General features: G+C 43.5%; 1 protein-coding gene across 1 annotated transcript in view; it reads right to left on the bottom strand.

Moving 5' to 3' along the window:
- LOC143961246 (complement C3-like) overlaps positions 1-23,078 on the bottom strand; it is a 659,302-nt gene that overhangs the window by 134,893 nt on the left and 501,331 nt on the right. Inside the window, exons 27-28 of the mRNA XM_077470481.1 lie at positions 15,302-15,400; positions 11,024-11,174 (exon numbers count right to left, since the gene is read on the bottom strand). Of these exons, the coding sequence (XP_077326607.1) occupies positions 11,024-11,174; positions 15,302-15,400 (250 nt within the window). The remainder of the gene's footprint in view (positions 1-11,023; positions 11,175-15,301; positions 15,401-23,078) is intronic.

Here is a 23,078-nt window from a genome sequence, read left to right as displayed (position 1 = left end):
CGCCATTACTAATAAAAAAAATTATAAAAAAAATGCCATAAATCTATCCCCTATTTTGTAGACGCTATACCTTTTGCAAGCCAATCAATATGCGCTTATTGCGATTTTTTTTTTTATACATATACATTTAATATATATATTGTGAGGGGTTAGCTCGGCAGCGGGTGTGTGTGACCCCCTGGATGGGTTCACAACACAAAATCAGGCACAGCAGACAGCGTTGTAAGTGGAAAAAACAAAAGGTGCGGTTTATTCATGCTACATGCAGTAAAAAATATAACAGCCAAAACAAAAGAAAAACATGAAAATAAATCCTGGAAAGCTTGACCTCTAAATACACACTTAGTTTCCCTGTCTAACAACTGAGTGCAGCCTTGTGCTGCACCAGTCCCTGTCTCTGTTGTAGAGGTTTGCCACACAGGCGTTAATTCACCGCACAGAACAGGTGTCACACTCCCCAGTCTATACAACACAAAACTGGTTCCAGGATGGAGCATCTCCCTAAGCATGCTGGGATTTTTTGTAGAGGTCTTAATGAGCCCACTTACTTCAGCTGGGCTCATTAACTCTTCCCCTCTAGTTGTACAAGTCTGCATAAAGCATGAATCTAGGGCACACATATTTCCCATCCTGGATACAACCAGGTGACTTTACCTGCCTGCTGCCACAATATATATATATATATATATATATATATATATATATATATATATATATATATATATATATTCAAATACCAAAAAAAGAAAGCTCTTTTTGTGGGAAAAAAAGATGTCAATTTTGTTTGGGTGAAACATCACGCAACTGCGCTTGTCAGTTAAATCGGCGTAGTGCCGGATCGCAAAAAGTGCTCTTGTCAGGAAAGGAGTAAATTTTTCTGGGGCTGAAGTGGTTAAAAGCCTTTACAGGTTACCAGTTTAGAGTAATGCAGGAGGTCTGGTGCTAGAATTATTGCTCTCACTCTAACGTTTGCAGCAATACCTCACATGTGTGGTGTAATCACTATTTACATATGTGTGCGGGACCGGTGTGCACATTCACATTTATCGGGGGGAAAACAGCCCTTTCTTTTTTTTTTTACATTTTATTTATTTTTGACACTGTATTAATGACACTGGTTGGGTGACAGGAGGGCAATCAAGGAGTTAACCATAGCTCCCAACTGTCCCTGATTTGGAACAATGTCCCTATGTCCCTCTTTCCCCCTCATTTGTCCCTCATTTTGGTATGATCTACTGTATTTATCGCGTATAACACGCGCCGGTGTATAACACGCACCCCAAGTTTAGGAGGGAATTTTAAGGAACAAAACTTTTAGGAGGGAAGTTTAAGGGGAAAAAAAAACTTACATTTATATGCCCATTAGTGTCATCTGCAGCCTTGTCCACCATTGCAGCCTTGTCCACCATTGCAGCCTTGTCCACCATTGCAGTCTTATGCTGCCTTGTCCACCATTGCAGCCTTGTCCACCATTGCAGCCTTATGCAGCCTTGTCCACCAGTGCAGTCTTGTCCCCCATTGCAGCCTTATGCAGTCTTGTCCCCCATTACAGTCTTGTCCCCATTGCAGCCGTGCCTATTTAATTTTTTTTAAATGCCGCCGCCGAGATACAGAGCCGGATGTGTATCTCGGCGGCGTGCGGTAGTTCTCGGCGGGCCTCCGGCCACCTTCGGCTCTTCTCGGAAGCTTTCGGCCGCCTTCGGCCGTTCTCGGAAACTTTCGGCCGCCTTCGGCTTTTCTTGGCGGCCGAAAGTTTCCGAAAACGGCCGAAGGCGGGCGAAAGTCGCCTTGAAGAGCCGAAGGTGGCTGAAAGCCGCCCAGAGGCTCAGAATTTCGGGGGATCGGCGTATACATGACACCCACGATTTTCCCCTGCTTTTAAGTGTTATACGCCGATAAATACGGTATATAGTTGCATATAAAATTCACTTTTTATCTTTCAAAAAGTGTTCCCAGTGCTAAACCTTTCATCCAAATTCTAAATTGCTGCATTTGTAAATTTCAAACGTCATTATAAAGAAATTGTAGTGGTAAAAAAACGCTTGTGGGTTTAACTAATGATTTTTAAAAAAAAAAATTCTCCTTTAACCGGTTCCCGACCAGCGCACGCCGATGTACGTCGGCAGAATGGCACGGGCAGGCAAATGAGCGTACCTGTACGTCCCTTTAAATTTGTTGCCCTGCTATTGCGAGCGCGCTGGTGGCAGCGCACTCGTGTGCTGGCTGGGATCCCTGTGAGTCCGGTCGCGGGTCCCGCAGACTCGATCGCCGTGGGCATACCCACGATTGTCTCACACGGCGGCTGAACGAGGAAACGCCGTTGTAAACAGCATCTCCCCGTTCTGCCTAGCAACTAGTGACACTGATCTCTGCTCCATGTGATTGGAGCAGAGATCAGTGTTCACTAAATTAAAGCCCAGCCCCCAACAGTTAGTAACACACCCCTAGGAACACTTAACCCCTACACTGCCACCCACCTTCACTGCCAGTGTCATTTACACAGGAATCACTGCATTTCTAATCATTAGCAGTGATTGCTGTATAAATGACAATGGTCCCAAAAATGTGTCAAAAATGTCTGATGTGTCCGCCATAATGTCACAGTCACAATAAAAATCGCTGATCGCCCTCATTACTAGTAAAAAGAAAAAATAGTAATATAAATGCCATACAACTATCCCCTATTTTGTAAACGCTATAACTTTTGCGCAAACCAATCAATAATCGCTTATTGTGATTTTTTTTACCAAAAATATGTAGAAGAATACGTATCGGCCTAAACTGAGTGAAAAAAATGTTTTTTTATATATTTTTGGGGGATATTTATTATAACAAAAAGTAAAAAATAATGTTTTTTTTTCAAAATGGTCACTCTATTTGTTTATAGCACAAAAAATAAAAATCTCAGGGGTGATCAAATACCACCAAAAGAAAGCTCTATTTGTGGGAAAATAAGGATGTCAATTTTGTTTGGGAGCCATGTTGCATGACCGCGCAATTGTCAGTTAAAGCGACGCAGTGCCAAATCGCAAAAAGTGGTCTGGTTTTTGACCAGCAAAATGGTGCGGGCTGAAGTGGTTAAGGGAGGGTGTGTCCTTTGCCTACATATCTTTGCTAATAGGTGTCCCTTAGCCCCCTTACACACGGTCAGAAATTCTGATGAAAAAGGTCCGATTGGATTATATTGACGGAAAATCTGATCGTATGTGGGCTCTATCGAACTTTTTCCATCAGAATTTCCGTCGTAAAAAATTTGAGAGCAGGATCTCAAATTTTCCGACAACAAAATCTGATCGTTTGTAGAGAATAGAGATGGCCTTGCGGTTCGCCCGGCAGTCGGTTCGCGGCAAATTTTGCTCGTTCGCGATTCACCAAACCGGCGGACTTCTAGCGCTGTTCGCGCGGCGGACATATGCGTTTACATTGTGAAGAACTTTGACCCACGATCGCACATCCATCATGGGGTACAGGACAGACAATTGAGACATTTCAGCACATGGACAATTGGACATACCCCCTACCTTATAAATAGACCTGATCTGGCGGCCATTTTACATTCTTTTGTCAGTGTAGGGACAGAACGCTGTATAGAGCAGGGACAGTCAGTTTAATCATTAGCTATTACTATTAGGTCCACAAAAGTCCTTTTAAGGACTGGTATAGGTGTACAGTATATAGGGTTGGAATACACTAAGCCTACGTACACACGGTCGGAGATTCCGCCAACCAAATCCGTCGGATTTTGTCTGTCAGATTTAGTCTGACAGATTGTGTCCGAAACTGTTGCATACACACGGTCGGACTAAGTTGTCGAAAAATCCAATCTTTCAGAACGTGATGACGTAATTTCGTTACGATGGGACTAGATTCAGGCTAGTAGCCAATAGCTTTGATGTAGGAATGTGATCTGAGCATGCGTGGCACTTGGTCCGATCAAAATTCTCTACATATGATCGGATTACGTCCGACCGGCCCAGTTGGTCTGGAAATATTTCCAACATGTTGGAAAATTGGGTCGGACGGAGATTCCGACGGAATCAGTCCGATGCATACCACACACAGTCGGATTATGTGACGACACGGTCCAATAAGACGCATTCTGACAGATTCTCCGACCATGTGTACGCGGTTTTAGAATATACTTTCTTTCAAAGATACAAAGTATATTCTGGTGCACTGCTGTGCTGCTGAGTGCACTGCTGACCGATTCTGCAGCTGCCTTTTGTCAGTGTAGGGACAGGACGCTGTGTGGAGCAGGGACAGTCAGTTTAATCACTAGCTATTACTAGGTCCACAAAGGTCCTTTTAAGGACTTATATAGGTAATACACTTAGAATATACTGTGCTTCAAGTATATTATGGTGCACTGCTGACTGCTTTGCTGCTGAGTGCTTGCTGATCGATTCTGCAGCTGTCTTTTATCAGTGTAGGGAGGAACAGTTTGGTGTTTGGAGCAGGGACAGTCTGCAAATCACTAGCTACTAGGTCCACAAAGGTCCTTTTAAGGACTGGTATAGGTGTACAGTATATAGGGTTGTACACGTATAATATACTTTCTTTCAAATATAGAAAGCATATTATACTTGACTGCTGTGCTGCTGAGCTGATTGTTGCCCGATTCTGCAGCTGTTTTTTATCAGTGTAGGGACTGAGGTACAGTTTGGTGTTTGGAGCAGGGACAGTCTGCAAATCACTAGCTACTAGGTCCACAAAGGTCCTTTTATAGGTGTACAGTATATAGGGTTGTACACGTATAATATACTTTCTTTCAAATATAGAAAGCATATTATAGTGTACTGCATGCAGTGCTGCTGACCGATTCTGCAGCTGTCGTTTCTCAGTGTAGGGAGGGACAGTTTGGTTTTTGGAGCAGGGACAGTCTGCAATTCATTAGCTACTAGCTAGCTACTATTAGGTCCACAAAGGTCCATTTAAGGACTGGTGTAGGTGTACTATTTGGTGTGCAGTATATAGGGGTGTAATACACGTATAAAATACTTGCACATATAGAAAGCATAGTATAGTGCATTTCCACTGTGCAGCATTGTGACTGCTGAGCGGTTCTGCAGTGATACTACAAAGAGTGACAAATGCAATTAAAATAAAAAAGTATTATAACTGGTGTGATAGACCAGTGGCCCCCAAAAACGACAGATTGAAGTGGGGTGTTATATACCTTCTTCCACATATACACTGCACTTCTCTAGAGACTTTTGTCACAGGGTCATTTAAATAATGAGAGGCAGAGGAAGAGGCAGGCCCTTCCACAGGTGTGGTAGGGGTAGGACAGGAGCAACAGGCTTGAGCCAAAGTAGCAAATTGCAGAAGGTGCGTGCGATTACGTCAAAGGACGCACCAGACTTGGTTGAGTGGCTCACTCAGCCTTACTCTTCTGCACCCTCCTCATCCTCTCGATCTGCACCCTCTTCTTCACTCTCTGCTATGCCAAAGACACTACCACCAACACCACCACCATATACCCTCCGCTTGAGTCACAGGAATTATTTTCCGATCCATCACAAGACATTGCCGATGCGCAGCCACACTTGGCATTGGATCAGGAAGAGGAGGTAGCAACAACTGCCACTCAGCAGTCTGACGACACTACCCAGATCAGCCCAAGGAGGAGGTTGGTCCCCGCTGTTGCTGCCTACTCCAAGATCTCCAATTATAGCGATGGGGAAGGTGACGTAGATGATGACGTGTCTAGTGATGTCACGTGGGTGCCCACAAGAGAGGAAGAGGAGGGGAGTTCAGAGGGAGATATGGACCAGCAGATAGGGAGGAGAAGCAGACGGAACTTTCATTGCACAGGAGGGACAAAGCAGACTGCTAATGTATCAGGAGTGAGGCATCAACCATGTATGGTCACATCTGGCGCTCCCAGGATGCCGGCACATGGCTCTGCAGTGTGGGCTTTTTTTAACGTGCCCGCTGCTGACAATAGTGTTGCCATCTGCAGCCTTTGCAGTCAACGCATAAGTCGTGGTAAGTCCAACACTCACCTAGGGACGATCGCCTTAAGAAGGCACATGAGCTGCTATCACCGAGCCCAGTGGGAGCAACGGAAGCCACAAAGCCACACTCCAGGCTCTCATCGTCCAGCCTTGTCTTCTACTTCTCCTTCTCCTCTCTCCTCACAATTGTCCTCCACTCCACCTTCCATCATGCTGTCCTCACGTTTTTCTGGAAAAAGGCAGGCTTCCATGGGCCAAATGTTTGAGCGTAAAAAAATGATGACGCTGGATAACCCTCTTGCCCAATGGTTGACGGCTAGCTTGTCAGAACTGATAGCCTGCCAACTACTGCCATATAAACTGGTGGACTCGGAGGCCTTTCAAAAATTTGTGGCCATTGGAACACCACAATGGAAGGTCCCAGGAAGGAAGTATTTCTCACAGAAGGGCATCCCAGAGCTATATGGCCATGTTCAGCGGCAAGTGAATGTATCTCTGGCACACAGTGTTGGTGCCAAGATACATCTGACCACAGACACGTGGTCTAGCAAACACGGGCAGGGAAGGTATATAACTTTTACTACCCACTGGGTGAACCTTCTGACGGCCGTCAAGCATGTAACCCGTGGCACCCATGTAGATTTGGTTTTACCGCCACGGATTGCATGCAGGCCTGGCTCTTCTTCTTTTTTTTTTTAATTTCATAATCTTTATTTATTTTCATCAATATTTTACATAATAAAAGCAAGAGAAACATTCTCTATGACAAATATAACACTTATTTCACCCTAACAAATACAATATTTCTATAAATCAGAGTAAAACCTTTAGAAAGCGTTCCTATCCATAATGTGTCATTAATTCTTCTAACTAACTCCCCTTTTCACTCACTGCTCAGATATTCTTCCTTCCCCTTTTTCCTTCCTCTCTCTCTACCTCTCTTCCTCTCCCCCCCCCCCCCCCACACCTCATACTGGGTATCTCATTCTATCCAACCAGGGTTTCCACATCTTTTTAAATTCTTGAAAGTTTCCTGTCCTTAAATATATCACCCTCTCCTTCCATATTGTTTCTGTAATTACTAGCTGCCAGTCCGCTACTAAAGGGGCATTTTTTTGCTTGCTACCTTTGAGCTATCAATTTTCTTGCCTGAAACAAACACCTCAGTATTGCTTTATTTATACATAGAGATCTTCCTATTGCTTCTCCCAGGCCCAGCACACATATCCTAGGATCCCCCTTGATCGCCACTCTAAATGTTTCATTCAAAGTAGTAACAATCTCTGACCAGTAGCGAAACAATTTTGGGCATTGCCAGAACATGTGTGCCAGGTCTCCAGACTCTTGGCATCTAGGGCATTTGTCTTCTACTCTACTTCCAAAACTAAACAGTCTTTTTGGTGTATAATAGGCTCTATGTAGCAGCATTAAATGTGACATCTTCTGGGCAGGTGAAACTGAGATTGAGTGTCCATCCTCCAATATTTTCATCCACTGTTCATCCGTAAGGGTTCGAAATTCCTCCTCCCATTTCCTTCTACATTTAAACCTTTGTGGACTTCCTATACTTCCTTCACATATAGCTGGATATACATCCGCTATAAATCCTTTTGTCCTTTCTTGAGAATTTAATCTACTAAAAATAGGGAAGTTATTCCACACCGGACCCTGCTTATTAAATTGTTTCCCTAGCGCGTGTCTAATTTGAAGGTATTTATAAAATGATTGTTTTGATATATCAAACTCTGATCTTAAAGCGTTAAATATTTTTAATATTTTTCCTGTATATAACTGGACCAACTTATCTATCCCCTTTATTTCCCAATCTTTATATCCTCCTATCTCTTCCATTTCCTGCAAGTTCCGGTTATCCCGGCTCTTCTTCTTCTCCTCCTACTCCATTCTCCTCCCTCTCCTCCTTGGCTGACTCCTCCTTTTCCACTGCTAGCGCCTCTTCCGCTGCGCCGCCCAAGATCCCCAGAACCTTGACATGCCAGGTGAGACGTTGCCATGCTGTGCTGTGTCTGTTGTGCCTGGAAGCCAAGAGCCACACTGGCAGATCAGTGGCTAACACGGCTCAAATTGACAGTTGGTAAAGGGGTGTGTGACAATGGTGCCAATCTTAGCGCATTGAACAACAGGAGTCTGAAGAGGAGTCAGAGGAGGATGGTGCTGGGGCGGATGAGGAGGCGCAAGAAGAGCAGGGTTAACAGCCGATGTGGACGCTCTGAGGAGTGATGAACCCCTGGACTACTGGGTGGGCAGGCTTGACCTCTGGCCAGAGCTTGCTCAATTTGCAATGAAACTGTTGGCTTGCCCCTCATCCTGGACTTCCTATACTTCCTTCACATATAGCTGGATATACATCCGCTATAAATCCTTTTGTCCTTTCTTGAGAATTTAATCTACTAAAAATAGGGGAGTTATTCCACACTGGACCCTGCTTATTAAATTGTTTCCCTAGCGCGTGTCTAATTTGAAGGTATTTATAAAATGATTGTTTTGATATATCAAACTCTGATCTTAAAGCGTTAAATATTTTTAATATTTTTCCTGTATATAACTGGACCAACTTATCTATCCCCTTTATTTCCCAATCTTTATATCATCCTATCTCTTCCATTTCCTGCAAGTTCCGGTTATCCCGGCTCTTCTTCTTCTCCTCCTACTCCATTCTCCTCCCTCTCCTCCTTGGCTGACTCCTCCTTTTCCACTGCTAGCGCCTCTTCCGCTGCGCCGCCCAAGATCCCCAGAACCTTGACATGCCAGGTGAGACGTTGCCATGCTGTGCTGTGTCTGTTGTGCCTGGAAGCCAAGAGCCACACTGGCAGATCAGTGGCTAACACAGCTCAAATTGACAGTTGGTAAAGGGGTGTGTGACAATGGTGCCAATCTTAGCGCATTGAACAACAGGAGTCTGAAGAGGAGTCAGAGGAGGATGGTGCCGGGGCGGATGAGGAGGCGCAAGAAGAGCAGGGTTAACAGCCGATGTGGACGCTCTGAGGAGTGATGAACCCCTGGACTACTGGGTGGGCAGGCTTGACCTCTGGCCAGAGCTTGCTCAATTTGCAATGAAACTGTTGGCTTGCCCCTCATCCAGTGTCCTGTCCAAAAGGACGTTCAGCGCAGCAGGGGGCATCATGACCGATAAGCTCACGACATTGTTGATTACCTCACATTTATAAAAATGAATGAGGCATGGATCTTGGAGGAATTCAGCACATGTGACCAGTAGACCATGTATATGCATAACTCTATAAACAATTTATTTAATCGAGCACACTGACCTTTTTTCTACCTTTGGCTCACTTCCTTGTACAAAAAAAGCACACCGTACTATATGCCGTACCCTCCTGTTTGAAGAGGTTGAGCGGTGTCATATTTTTGAGTCCCACACCGAGTTGCTGGTATCAGTGCTGGTGTCAGTGCTCTCTATCTCGGTGCTGGTTTGGTGTTAGTGCTCTCTCTATCACGGTGCTGGTGTGGTGTCAGTGCTCTCTATCACGGTGCTGGTGCCAGTGCTCTCTTTCACAGTGCTGGTGTCAATGCTCTCTATCATGGTGCTGGTGTCAGTTATCTCTATCACCGTGCTGGTGTCAGTGCTCTCTATCACGGTGCTGGTGTCAGTGCTCTCTATCACGGTGCTGGTGTCAGTGATCAGTCTCTATTGCGGTGCTGATTTCAGACAGTGAGGGAGATATCAGCGGAGAAGCCAATCAGCAGGCAGTGCCAGCACCATGGCTGAGGATCAGCACTAGACTGGCACCACCGGACCACCGCAGTGGAGCCTTGCCTAGGTGGGATTAAGGGCCGGGCAGAGGGAGGGGCTCAAGCACAGGTTGGCACACTGGGATACTGGCACAGGACTGTGCTGCCCTGACTGTGGTACTGATCATCTCCTGCACCCCCTTCATAGCCTGGCCTGACCTTGCCTCTCCTCCATGGCCTTCATGCGCTCCTGAATTGTCAAAATTTCACAGATAAAGAATGCTTGACGTTGTCGATCCCAGATTCACTTAGTACTTTTGTTATGTCGGTGTCCATGTTGTGGGACTATGTGTGCACAGATAGTAAGTATTTTGTAGCTGCAAATATGACCTGGAGGTTTTTAAGGTTCGCCTGCCATTAAAGTCAATGGGGCCTGCTGCAAATTTTGCGGTTCGTGAACTTTTGGCCTCGTTCGCGTTACGTCTCGTCGGAAGTTCCTCCATCACTAATCCTAAGCTCTTTATAGATCCTGCTGTGAGACTAAGTGAAGCAGAGAGCTGCCAAAACCTGCAGCAATTTGATGCAGTGTGTGGCATATGGTCTGTGCACTGACAGGCTGACCCCCCCACCCCTTCAACCTCTGCAGCAATGCTGGCAGCACTCATAAGTCTATTTCCCAAAGACAACCTCTGTATATAACGCTGAGCATGTGCACTCAACTTCTTTGGTCGACCATGGTGAGGCCTGTTCTGAGTGGAACTTGTCCTGTTAAACCGCTGTATGGTCTTGGCCACCGTGCTGCAGCTCAGTTTCAGGGTCTTGGCAATCTTCTTATAGCCTAGGCCATCTTTATGTTCAGCAACAATTCTTTTTTTCAGATCCTCAGAGAGTTCTTTGCCATGAGGTGTCATGTGTAACTTCTAGTGACCAGTATGGGAGAGTGAGAGCGATAACACCAAATTGAACACACCTGCTCCCCATTCACACCTGAGACCTTGTAACACCAATGGGTCACATGACACTGGGGAGATAAAATAGCTAATTGGGCCTCATTTGGGCTTAATCAGAAAGTGAATGTAATCTTAAACCAGGACATTGCTCTTACTGTATATTCCCATATTCTTACCCAGGAGCAGCTCCAAAAATTCTTCATATTTTTTCTGACAGTTTGTGCCAAAATGCTAGAATCAGCTCATACACCTATAAAATCTCACCACCATAGTCTATTGGTTCTATAAGAATCATTTTTTTTTTCCTAGAATAGGAGTATGGACCAATGATACAAAATATTCCTGACAATTAGCAGTTTAACACTTATTTTGTAATGGCAGTTGTTAGGAAATTGTGAATATTAATACCTGTAGAAGCATTCATCAGTATCCTGGTGTGATTCAGTTTTCCAGCTAAGGCAAGTGCATAGGAGGTCACAGCAATGGAATAAGGTTTCTGCAGAGTTGGATATTGCTTCAACAGGAATTCGGTGGCATTGTTGATGGTGGTGCTTAATTTCTAATACAGGAGAAACATTCATGACATAGTCCTGAGTTATAGTCCAGCACAAAATATGAAGTTGCTTTGTCATTGTAATTACATAAATTACATTACTGAACTGACACTCCTGATGACTGGTGATTTGATAACTAGTGGGATCATAATCAAGAAGAAGCAACAGGAGAGGTAGGAGAAAACCAAAACCAAAGAATGACTATTTTGGTACCGTAATAGTCCCTAGTGCTCCCTATGCTCTTAGGATACTTTCTGGAGTAATCTCCTTTTTTTAGCTTTTTTTCTTCCTCATATATTATTTTGGGATGATGGTACCTTGCTCAATGTTTACCTATTTGAGGCAATCCTTTTTCAAAGAATGACTAAAGCAGAAGCAAGATGATTCTTGCACTGCTGGTCCACAGGCACAGCTTCCTCTCCAGCAAGACGAACAGTGCGTAGTCCAGCAGTTACATCACCAAATCTCACCCCAAATCTGGTGAAACTAGCAGTAAGAAGCAGTTATTCAATAAATGATATCGCACTGCAGTGATAAAGCTATGAAGCACATGGTACAAAAAGTGCAAAGGCACAAATTTACAATTCAAGATCCCTAAAAGATATAAAATCATATATATATATATATATTTTTTAATGAAGACTTTTTGGATTTAGGTCCACTTTAAAAAGTTAGGCAAAGAGAGGAAGTGGCTGAATTTCTCATGCACATATTCAGATGTGTCATTTAAGCAAGTACTGCTGGCCTCTGAAGTTCTCCTCTCCTATGTAGACAATTACATTTATACTAGGTTATGAGGAGTGTACATATATTATACACTGTCAAAAACCCTTTGATAACATCCATAACTATGATCTATCAACAGTGGTCAGTTGTGAAAAAATAATCATGGAGAAAAACAGAAAATGATCTGGCACGAACCACAGTGACAAGCCTCCATCCCTAATATATAAGACAAATACCATAAAATAGGATAAGATGCATAGTATAGTACTTACATATACAGTGGTGTGAAAAAGTGTTTGCCCCCTTCCTCATTTCCTGTTCCTTTGCATGTTTGTCACACTTAAGTGTTTCGGAACATCAAACCAATTTAAACAATAGTCAAGGACAACACAAGTAAACACAAAATGCAATTTGTAAATGAAGGTGTTTATTATTAAAGGTGAAAAAAAATCCAAACCATCATGGCCCTGTGTGAAAAAGTGATTGCCCCCCTTGTTAAAACATGCTATAACTGTGGTTGTCCACACCTGAGTTCAATTTCTCTAGCCACACCCAGGCCTGATTATTGCCACACCTGTTCACAATCAAGGCATCACTTAAATAGGAGCTGCTTGACACAGTAAGGTCCACCAGAAGATCCTTAAAAGCTACACATCATGCCAAGACCCAAAGAAATTCAGGAACAATTGAGAAAGAAAGTAATTGAGATCTATCAGTCTGGAAAGGGTTATAAAGCCATTTCCAAAGCTTTGGGAATCCAGCGAACCACAGTGAGAGCCATTATCCACAAATGGTGAAGACATGGAACAGTGGTGAACCTTCCCAGGAGTGGCCGGCCGCCCAAAATTACCCCAAGAGCGCAGCGACGACTCATCCAAGAGGTCACAAAAGACCCCACAACAACGTCCAAGGAACTGCAGGCCTCACTTGCCTCAGTTAAGGTCAGCGTTCATGCCTCCACCATCAGGAAAAGACTGGGCAAAAATGGCCTGCATGGCAGAGTTCCAAGGAGAAAACCACTGCTGAGCAAAAAGAACATCAAAGCTCGTCTCAATTTCTCCACAACACATCTTGATGATCCCCAAGACTTTTGGGACAACATTTTGTGGACCGATGAGACAAAAGTGGAACTCTTTGGAAGGTGTGTGTCCAAGTATATCTGGCGTAGAAGGAACACTGCATTTCAGAAAAAGAACATTATACCAACAGTAAAATATGGTGGTGGTAGTGTGATTGTCTGGGGCTGTTTTGCTGCTTCAGGACCTGGAAGACTTTCCGTGATAAAAGGAACTATGAATTCTGCTGTCTACCAAGAGATCCTGAAGGAGAATGTCCGACCATCTGTTCGTGTACTCAAGCTGAAACGAACTTGGGTTCTGCAGCAGGACAATGATCCTAAACACACCAGCAAGTCCACCATCGAATGGCTGAAGAAAAACAAAATGAAGACTTTGGAGTGGCCTAGCCAAAGTCCTGACCTGAATCCTATTGAGATGTTGTGGTATGACCTTAAAAAGGCCGTTCATGCTCCAAAACCCTCTAATGTAACTGAATTAGGACAATTCTGCAAAGATGAGTGGGCCAAAATTCCTCCAGGACGCTGTAAAAGCCTCATTGCACGTTATCGCAAATGCTTGGTTACAGTTGTTGCTGCTAAGGGTGGCCCAACCAGTTATTAGGTTTAGGGGGCAATCACTTTTTCACACAGGGCCATGATGGTTTGGATTTTTTTTCACCTTTAATAATAAACACCTTCATTTACAAAATGCATTTTGTGTTTACTTGTTTTGTCCTTGACTATTGTTTAAATTGGTTTGATGTTCCGAAACACTTAAGTGTGACAAACATGCAAAGGAACAGGAAATGCGGAAGGGGGCAAACACTTTTTCCCACCACTGTAAGCTCAGGCAGAGCCCATCTTGTGTGTGGGGAAAAGGGGAAACATGTTCAATGTCTCACCCGGGGCTGAGGCAGGAACAGCCCTAGTAGACCAAGGGAACAGTGAAGAGAGGGGTCAGGATTTTCAAAAGGTAATGCATATGAGGTGAATGATGAATTATCATTCACCTCATATGCATTAACATTTGGAAATCCTGACCCCAGGTGAGACATTGTACCTGATGTTTCCCCTTTTCCCCACACACAATCTGGGCTCTGCCTGAGCTGATATGCAAGTACTAAACTATGCATTGTATCCTAATTAGGGAATTTGTCTTATTATTTTATTATATATTTTTCTGATCTTCCACATTTTTCAGATAATTTACATCTTACTACTAATGAGTGGATATATATTCCACAAAAAGTTTAGAGTTGCATTATATAAAGGCCATCTGACCTTTAATAATCCTATTTTCATTAAATTGCTCATGGCAACAGTATCATGTACTTGTATATCATGTATGCTTTTTACCAATCGTGTTCAATTTGAAACAAGTCTAGATAGTCTGACTTATATACTAATATTTATCATGTTTTTCTCTATGTACACATTTTATTATGTAACTGTATACCATGAATTCATTTATTTACTATGTGATATATGTCAGTTGTTTCTATGGCTTGTTATAAATGCATTACTCTATTGCAGCATGTATTCAATCATGATATGGTCTGATTCTGATTTCAGAATAATCAATAACATGTTTTTATATTATTACTTTTCCAGTGATTTTCCTCATATAAAGTCTCATGACCATAGCTTTTCTTTGTTCACAATGTGAAAAAAGAATCCTCCCTACAACTGAAATTGATCTGCCTAGGGTACATTAAGGTAAGGGGTTTATGATTATCTCCTGATCCAACTGTAATGCCCCGTACACACAAGCGGAACTTGGGTTGCATACACAAGGTCACACAAAAGTTCTCGGAACTTTCGACTGGCAAGAACGTGGTAATGAACAACACTACGACAAGCCGAGAACATGAAGTTCAATGCTTCCGAGCATGTGTCAAATTGTTTCCGAGCATGCGTTTTTTTTGCGCGCCGGAATTGCACACAGACACATGGAATTTCCGATAGGAACTTTTTCCGACGGAAAAATAGAGAACCTGCTCTCAATCTTTTGCTGGCGGGAATTACACCAGCAAAAGTCCGATGGAGCATACACACGGTCAGAATTTTCAACCAAAAGCTCACATCGGACTTTTGCTGGCGGAATTTCCGATCGTGTGTAAGTGGCATTAGAGAATAATTTATTGTGAATGGGTATTCTTTTTTCTAAAGCAACCTTATCTGCAGTGCCTACACAGATCATGACTTTGACAAATAAGACAAGGTTTTTAACATAATAATGCAAATCCATAGGATCAATTACATTACGCTGATCTCTTTCTGTTTTAGCAGACCAGAACTAAGGGCCCCTGATTTGGCAGGCCCAGTGCAAATGTCCCCTTTTCCACTTACCTCAAATCTCTGTTGGCATATGCTTTGACTCTCCAACATAGCAATGAGGACAAAGGCTGTGAGTACAGCATCTGGCTCAGATGAGCCACTAAGACCACCCTGTGTGCCACAAAAAAAAAGAGATTAGTGGTAGCCCTTTGCTTACTATTGCTTGAATCCTATCATATAAGTATGTTAAATGGTATTATAAGTTTTTGAAATCTCTGCTTTATCTGGGTAGGACAAAACAACACATTCACTTAATTAAAGCTAAAATCCAGCTAGATATAAAATACACAAACTAATGCAGCTCTGTATTCATTAATAACTAACAAATCATTAAATATATTTTTATTACATACATAGTGAAAACCCCTATCGAGTCCCACTGATTTTCTCCTTTGGCGAGTAAAAGAGCTTTTATATACAGTGCTGTGAAAAAGTATTTTCCCCTTCCTGATTCTTTATTTTTTTGCATATTTCTCACACTTAAATGATTCAGATCATTAAATAAATGTTAATATTACACAAAGATAACCCTAGTAGATCCAAGATGCAGTTTTTAAATTATTATTTAATTTATTAAGGGGAAAAGGCTGTTCTAAGCCTGGCCCTATGTGCAAAACGAATTGCCCCCTCCCATGCTGAATCATGAATGAACTGTGATTAACCACATTTTTTTGGAAATTTGAGGTAAATTTCACTTGCCACACCCAGGCCTGATTACTGCCAGACCTGTTGAATCAAGAAATCACATAAATAAAAGCTGTCTGTCAAAGTGAAGCCTGCTAATAGATCACAAAAAGCCACACAACATGCCACAATCTAAAAAAAATCAAGAACAGATTTGAAAAAAAGTAATGCACATTGCGGTATAGGAAGGGTTTCAAAGCCATTTCTAAGGCTTTGGAACTCCAGTGAACCATGGGCAGAGCCATTATCCACAAATGGAAAAAACTTGGAACAGTGGTGAACCTTTCCAAGAGTGGCCGGCCTACAAAAATTACTCTAAGAATATGATGACCACTCATCCAGGATGTCATAAAAGAACCCAGAACAAAATTTAAAGAACTACAGGCCTCACTTGCCTCAGGTAAGATCAATGTTCATGATTTAACAATAAGAAAGAGACTGGGCAAAAATGGCATCCATGGGAGAGTTCCAAGGCCAAAGCCACTGCTGACCAAAAAGAACACAGACTCATCTCACATTTACCATAAACATTTTTATTATCCCCAAGACTTTTAGGCAAATATTCTGGGAACTTATGAAACAAAAATTTTACTTTTTGGAAGGTGTGCTTTCCGATATATCTGGTATAAAACTAATACAGCATTTCATAACAAGAACATCATACCATCAGTCAGATGTGGTGGTGGTAGCGTGATGGTCTGGGGCTGCTTTGCAGCTTCAGGATCTGGACGACGTACCATAATTGATGGAACCATGAATTCTGAGCTCTATCAGAAAACCCTAAAGGAGAACTTCCGGCCATCAGTTTGTGATCTCAAGCTCAAGCGCACTTGGGTTATGCAGCAGGACAATGATCCGAAAAACACAACAGCAAGTCCACCTCCTAATGGTTCAAACAAAGCAAAAACAGGATTTTTAAAACAGCTTACCTGTAAAATCCTTTTCTTTGATGTACATCAGGGGACACAGAGCCATAGTAGTTACTATGTGGGTTAATAGGCCTCCAATAGGTGATGGACACTGGAACGCCCTAATACCAGAAGTGCACTCCAAATATAACCCCTCCCATTACCGGGAGTACCTCAGTTTTGTAGCCAAGCAATACAAGTGTATATCAAGAAGGACCTCTGTGTGTACATCAAAGAAAAAGATTTTTACAGGTAAGCCATTTTACCAATTCTGTTTCATTTTCATACATCAGGGGACACAGAGCCATAGTAGTTACTATGTGGGATGTCCCATAGCAATGGCAACTGAAGGGAGGGAGACACAACAAAAAAGTAGGGCAAAAAAAGAGGCTAAAGGACTCATACTGCAGCCTGCAGCCTTCACCCGAAGGCAATATCCTCATGACCTTTAACATCGATTTGATAAAATCTGAAGACCAAGTTGCGGCCTTACAGATCTGAGCCATAGAGGCCTGATGATGCACAAGTGTGCTTTAACATGAAAAGGAGGAATTTTCTTCTTTAAGCCGTAAGCTTGAACAATCACTTGACGAATCCATTTGGAAATAGTAGATTTTGATGCTGCCTGTCCCCTTTTTGGACCTTCTGGCAGTACAAACAACACATCTGTTTTGCGAACCTTACCTGAGTGGTTGCCTTTAAACAGACTCTGATCGCTCTTACTACATCAAGGGAATGTAGTGCCTTCTCTTCCCTTGACTGAGGCTCTGGGAAGAAAGAAGGAAGAATAATATCCTGGTTTAAATGAAAACCTGTCACCACTTTTGGTTGGAATTCAGGATGAGGACACAAAACCAACTTATCCTTCTGCATGATAAAATATGGCTCTTTACAAGACAGAGCCGCTAGTTCTGATACCCTTCTAGCAGAAGAAATGGCAACCAAAAAGACAATTTTTCTTGTCAAAAGAATCAAGGGAATTTCCCATAAAGGCTCAAAAGGCTGATTCTGTAAAGCCAACAAGGCCAAACTTAAATCCCAAGGATTTAGAGGTAACTTGATTAATCCGTTTTACCCCCTGAATAAAACTATGCACCAGAGAGTGAGAAGCAAGAGGCCTTTGAAAAAACACTGACAAGGCCAAGATCTGGCCCTTGATAGTACTCAAGGCCACCTTCATTGCAGGAAATCAAGAATCCTACCTATGACATACTTCCTGGGGTGCCAACCCCTGGATCCACACCAAGAAACATATGCCTTCCAGACTCTATAGTAAATGATTCTGGAAGCTGGATTCCTGGCATTAACCAAAGTAGACACTACTGAGGAAGATAACCCACGGTCCTTTAAAATGTGGATTTCAATAGCCAAACCGTAAAATTTAGTGTCCGTAAGGTAGGATGGAATACTGGACCTTGTGCGAGAAGGTCTGGCCATAATGGCAGAGTCCAAGGGACTCCTACAGTCATCTTTATGATCTTAGAAAACCAAGATCTTCTGGGCCACGCTGGGGCCACCAGAATCACCTCCTTTCATTCCTGCTTGATCCTGCCAAGAAGGCACGGAAGTAGCAGAGCTGGAGGAAATGCATAGATCAGTGAAAACTGATCCCATGGGAAGACTAATGCGCCTATTCGGCATGCTAGCGGATCCCTCGTTCTTGACACAAAGTTATCGACTTTGTTGTTGAATCTGGACGCGAACAGGTCCATGTCCGGAATACCCCATCTCTGACATACCGTTAGGAAAATGTCAGGGTGAAGAGACCATTCCCCCCCGGAAATAACTGTTGGCGACTCAAGTAGTCTGCCTGCCAATTTACAGTTCCTGGAATGAAAATCGCCGATAGGCAAGGAATTTTTTCTGCCCAAGCTAGAACATGATTCACCTCTTTTTGGGTTGCACGACTTCTCATGTCCCCTTGGTGATTGATGTATGCCACAGCCGTAGCATTGTCGGATTGAATCCTGACAGGACAATCCCATAGCCTTAGCGTGTAGGACTCTAGGGCCAGACGTACTGCCCGAATCTCTAGAATGTTGAAGGGTAAGGTCCTTTCTGACTTGGAACATCTCCCCTGGACTGAATCTTCTTCCAGGACTGCTCCCCAGCCTAGAAGGCTGGCATCTGTTGTCACCACTTTCCAGGATACTGGCAGAAAGGATATCCCCTTTTGGAGGTTGCTGGATATCAACCACCAATTTAGGCTCTGACGTACGTTGGGGGATAAACGTATTGGAAAATTCAAAGCCTGAACTTTCTTGTTCCAGACCATCAGGATGGTGTTTTGTAGCAGTCTTGAGTGAAACTGCTGGTTAGGGACAGCCTCAAAGGACTTTGCCCTAACAATCTCATGCAGAGCCAAGTGGAAGGATTTTTCTTTGTTTTGACAAGTTGAGTTAGTCCTATAATGGAACTGATTCTTGTCTGGGGTAAGAATACCTTCTTCTGTACAGTATCTAGGACCAGCCCCAAGTACTGTAATCTTCTTGATGGTTTTAAGCAGGATTTTTCTAGGTTGAGTATCAAACCCAGAGATTCCAGGTAGTTTACAGCTGTGATTAGACTTTGGTTTAGACCAGAGACTGAATGATCTATTAAAAGTAGATTGTCTAAATAGGCTAGGACTGTTATGTCCTGAGCCCATAATCTGGCTAAAGGAGGTGCCAGAATTTTTGAGACGGAAACTCTCAGAACTCTAGTTTGTAACCTAGAGAAACTGAGGAAGCCACCCATCTGTCTTGACATTGTTCTTGCCATATCTTTGAAAATTGCAGGAGCCTTCCCCCCACCCAAGCGAGTGGGGGCGCCCCTTAATAAGGAGGCTTTAGCATTCTGCTTTGCGGGCTTTCTGCCCTAAGACCTCTTTTGACCCTGGTGCTGCCCTGGGGTCTTCCCCTTGAACCTGATGGTGGAGGCCATTGAGACTGCCTAGAGGCTGATGCCCCTGGCACAGGTGAGGAAGCACGCTTAAAGGAGAAATGTTTAAACTTCTTCTTTACTGGTAAAAGAGAGCTTTTCCCATTAGAGATCCTTTGGATGTATTTATCCAGATCGTCCCCAAATAGCCGTTCACCATGAAAGGGGAAACTGGCCAAGAGTTTCTTACACGGTGCTTCGGCTGACCAATTTTTCAGTCACAGAACTCTGCGAGAATGCACTAGTCCTAGCATAAGCCGTGAGGCTTGAATGATAGAATCTTTCATAGCATCTACTATGAAACATAGTGCGTCTGATACGCCAACCCATTGCTGGGCCTGCTGATCAGGCAGAATCTTAAGTATCTCCACAAACTGTTCCTTAATGGACTGAGATACACCAATTGCCACAAGAACCGGCTGCATTACTGAACTTGCTAAACACATATTGCTTTTAGAAAGAAGTTCCAACTTTTTATCTATTGGATCCTCTAACATTAGCGCATAATCCACCGGACATGTGCGACTCTTGTTCACTGAGGCAATTGCAGCATCAATTGCTGGAACCCTCCATTTCTTATAGAAATCCTCCTCCATAGGATAAAGTGTGAAAACATTTTTGGGAGGATAATATTGTTTATCTGGATGTTCCCATTCAGAGTATATAAGCTTTTTTATATCCATTAAATATTTCTAAAAAAAACTGTCATGATGAGGGGACTGTTCTTTCTCTTCAAACTAAGCACTGCAAGTGTGATGTTTATAACTGATCCATTTGTGGCAAATGGCAAGATAGCTCTAACTTATTATCTCAGTAGAATTAGCAGACATTGACTTGAACCAAATGACATCTTGCAGATCGTAGAAAGCTTTAATTCAAAAGCTACAGAATGTGTAACACAATGATGACAGTGCTATCTTAATACTGTGTATTGTTGTGTGCATCCTCCCTTATATTGACTACAGCTCACTGTGTCTATGCATAGCATGCTCTCAAGGTCCTATAGTAGGGATGGGCTTTATGTTCGGGTCGAACATTGGCCGTTCGTCTGTTTACCGAATAGCAAACAATTTGGGGTGTTTGTAGCAAATTCGAAAGCCGCGGAACACACTTTAAATGTCTGTGGGAGAAATCAAAAGTGGTAATTTTAAAGGTTAATATGCAAGTTATTGTCATAAAAAGTGTTTGGCAACCTGGGTCCTGCCCCAGGGGACATGTATCAATGCAAAAAAAGTTTTAAAAACTGCCTTTTTTTTGGAGCAGTGATTTTAATATTGCTTAAATTGAAACAATAAAAGTGTAATATTCCTTTAAATCTCATACCTGGGGGTGTCTATAGTATGCCTGTAAAGTGATACATGTTTCCCGTGTTTAGAACAATCTCAGAGCAAAATGACATTTCTAAGGGAAAAAAAGTAACTTAAAACTACTCACGGCTAGAATGAATTGTCAGTCCTGGCAATACACATAAAAGTCATTGAAAAAAACGGCATGGGATTCCCCCACAGGGGAACCCCAAACCAAGATGTAAAAGAAAAAAAATGTGTGGGGGCCCCCCAAATTCCATACCAGGCCCTTCAGGTCTGGTATGGATATTAAGGTGAACCCTGTGCCAAAATTTTAAAAAAATGGCGTGGGGTCCCCCCAAAAATCCATACCAAACCTTTATCATAGCATGCAACCTGGCAGGCCGCAGGAAAAGAGGGTGGGCGAGAGAGCATCCTCCTGAACCATACCAGACCACATGCCCTCAACATGGGGAAGGTGTGTTGGGTTAGCCCCCCAAAGCACCTTGTCTCCATGTTGAGAAGGGCCTCATCCTTGCCCAGTGGTTGTGGGGGTCTGCAGGAGGGGGGCTTATCGGAATCTGGAAGCCCTCTTTAACAAGGGGACCCCCAGATCCTGTCCTCCCTTTGTGAATTGGTAAAGGGGTACAAATGTACCCCTAACATTTCACAAAAAAAATAAAAGTTAAAAAAGACAGTTTTTGACAATTCCTTTATTAATGTCTTCTTCTTTCGCCACTTAAAAAAAAAAATCAATGGGTTCCCCCTCCAAGAGCATACCAGGCCCTTCAGTCTGATATTGATTTTAGGTGGGACCCCCCAAAAAAATGGTGTTGGGGTCCCCCCCAAAATCTATACCAGACCCTTATCCGAGCACACAGCCTGGCAAAGGGGGTGGGGACAGGTAAAAGCGCCCCCCTCCTGAACCATACCAGGCTATATGCCCTCAACATTGGGGATGGGCTCTGCACCTCCCCACCCCAAAGCACCTTGTCCCCATGTTGATGAGGACAAGGGCCATTCCCGGCAACCCTGGCCATTGGTTGTTGTGGTCTGCGGGAGGGGGGGCTTGTTGGAATCTGGAACCCCTCTTTAACACAAGGGCCCCCAGATCCCAGCCCCCCACCCTATGTGAATGAGTATGGGGTACATTGTACCCCTACCTATTCACCTCAAAAAAGTGTCAAAAATAAAATGCATTACACATGTTTTTAAAGTAATTTATTAGGGCCGCTCCGGCGTCTCTTTCAATTTCTTCTCCCCTCCCTAGCTTTCCTGCCTCCTCTGCTGATGTCTCCTGCTTCTGCCAGTTCTTCTCCGCTGATGTCTTCTAGCCCTCCCCATTTCTTCTCCCTCTATCTGCTGTCTTCTGCCTCTGCCATGTCTTCTCCTCTGTCTTCTAGATCTTTTGCTGGGTCTTCTCCCTCTGTTCTTCTTCCGATGTTGACTCGCCGCTCTCTCCCACTCTAATGTCCGGTGCGCAGTGTGCCACAACTTATATTGACATGGGACGGGGTCACTGGAGGCCCTCCCCTTATAACGTCACCACACATCATACCCTGGGCGGTGATATCATAAGGGATGGGGACTCCCAATGACACCATGCGGTGACCCCACCCCATGCCAATATAAGTAGTGGCACACCGTGAAACCGTAATTACAGCAGGAGAGAGCATCGAGACAACATCGGAAAAATAACAGAGGGAGAAGAACCGGCAAAAGAGCTATAAGACAGTGGAGAAGACACGGCAGGCACAGAAGACAGCGAGGGAGAAGAACTGGGGAGGGCTAGAAGACATCAGTGGAGAAGAACCGGCAGAGGCAGAAGACGTCAGCGGAGGAGTCAGAAGAGCCGGAAAGGGGAGAAGTCGGAAGAGACACCAGAGTTGCCCTAATTACTTCAAAAACGTGTGGAATGTGTTTTATTTATTTTTTAGGTGAATGGGTAGGGGTACAATGGACACCACCCTCCATCTTTGGGCAGACTATCTC

Source organism: Lithobates pipiens, unplaced genomic scaffold (genome assembly GCF_037356315.1).
Source record: "Lithobates pipiens isolate NorthernLeopardFrog02 unplaced genomic scaffold, aLitPip1_a1.2 Scaffold_8, whole genome shotgun sequence".
Taxonomy (NCBI): domain Eukaryota; kingdom Metazoa; phylum Chordata; class Amphibia; order Anura; family Ranidae; genus Lithobates; species Lithobates pipiens.
Note: the sequence above shows the minus strand (reverse complement) of the source record. Positions and strands in the feature narration are given on the sequence as shown.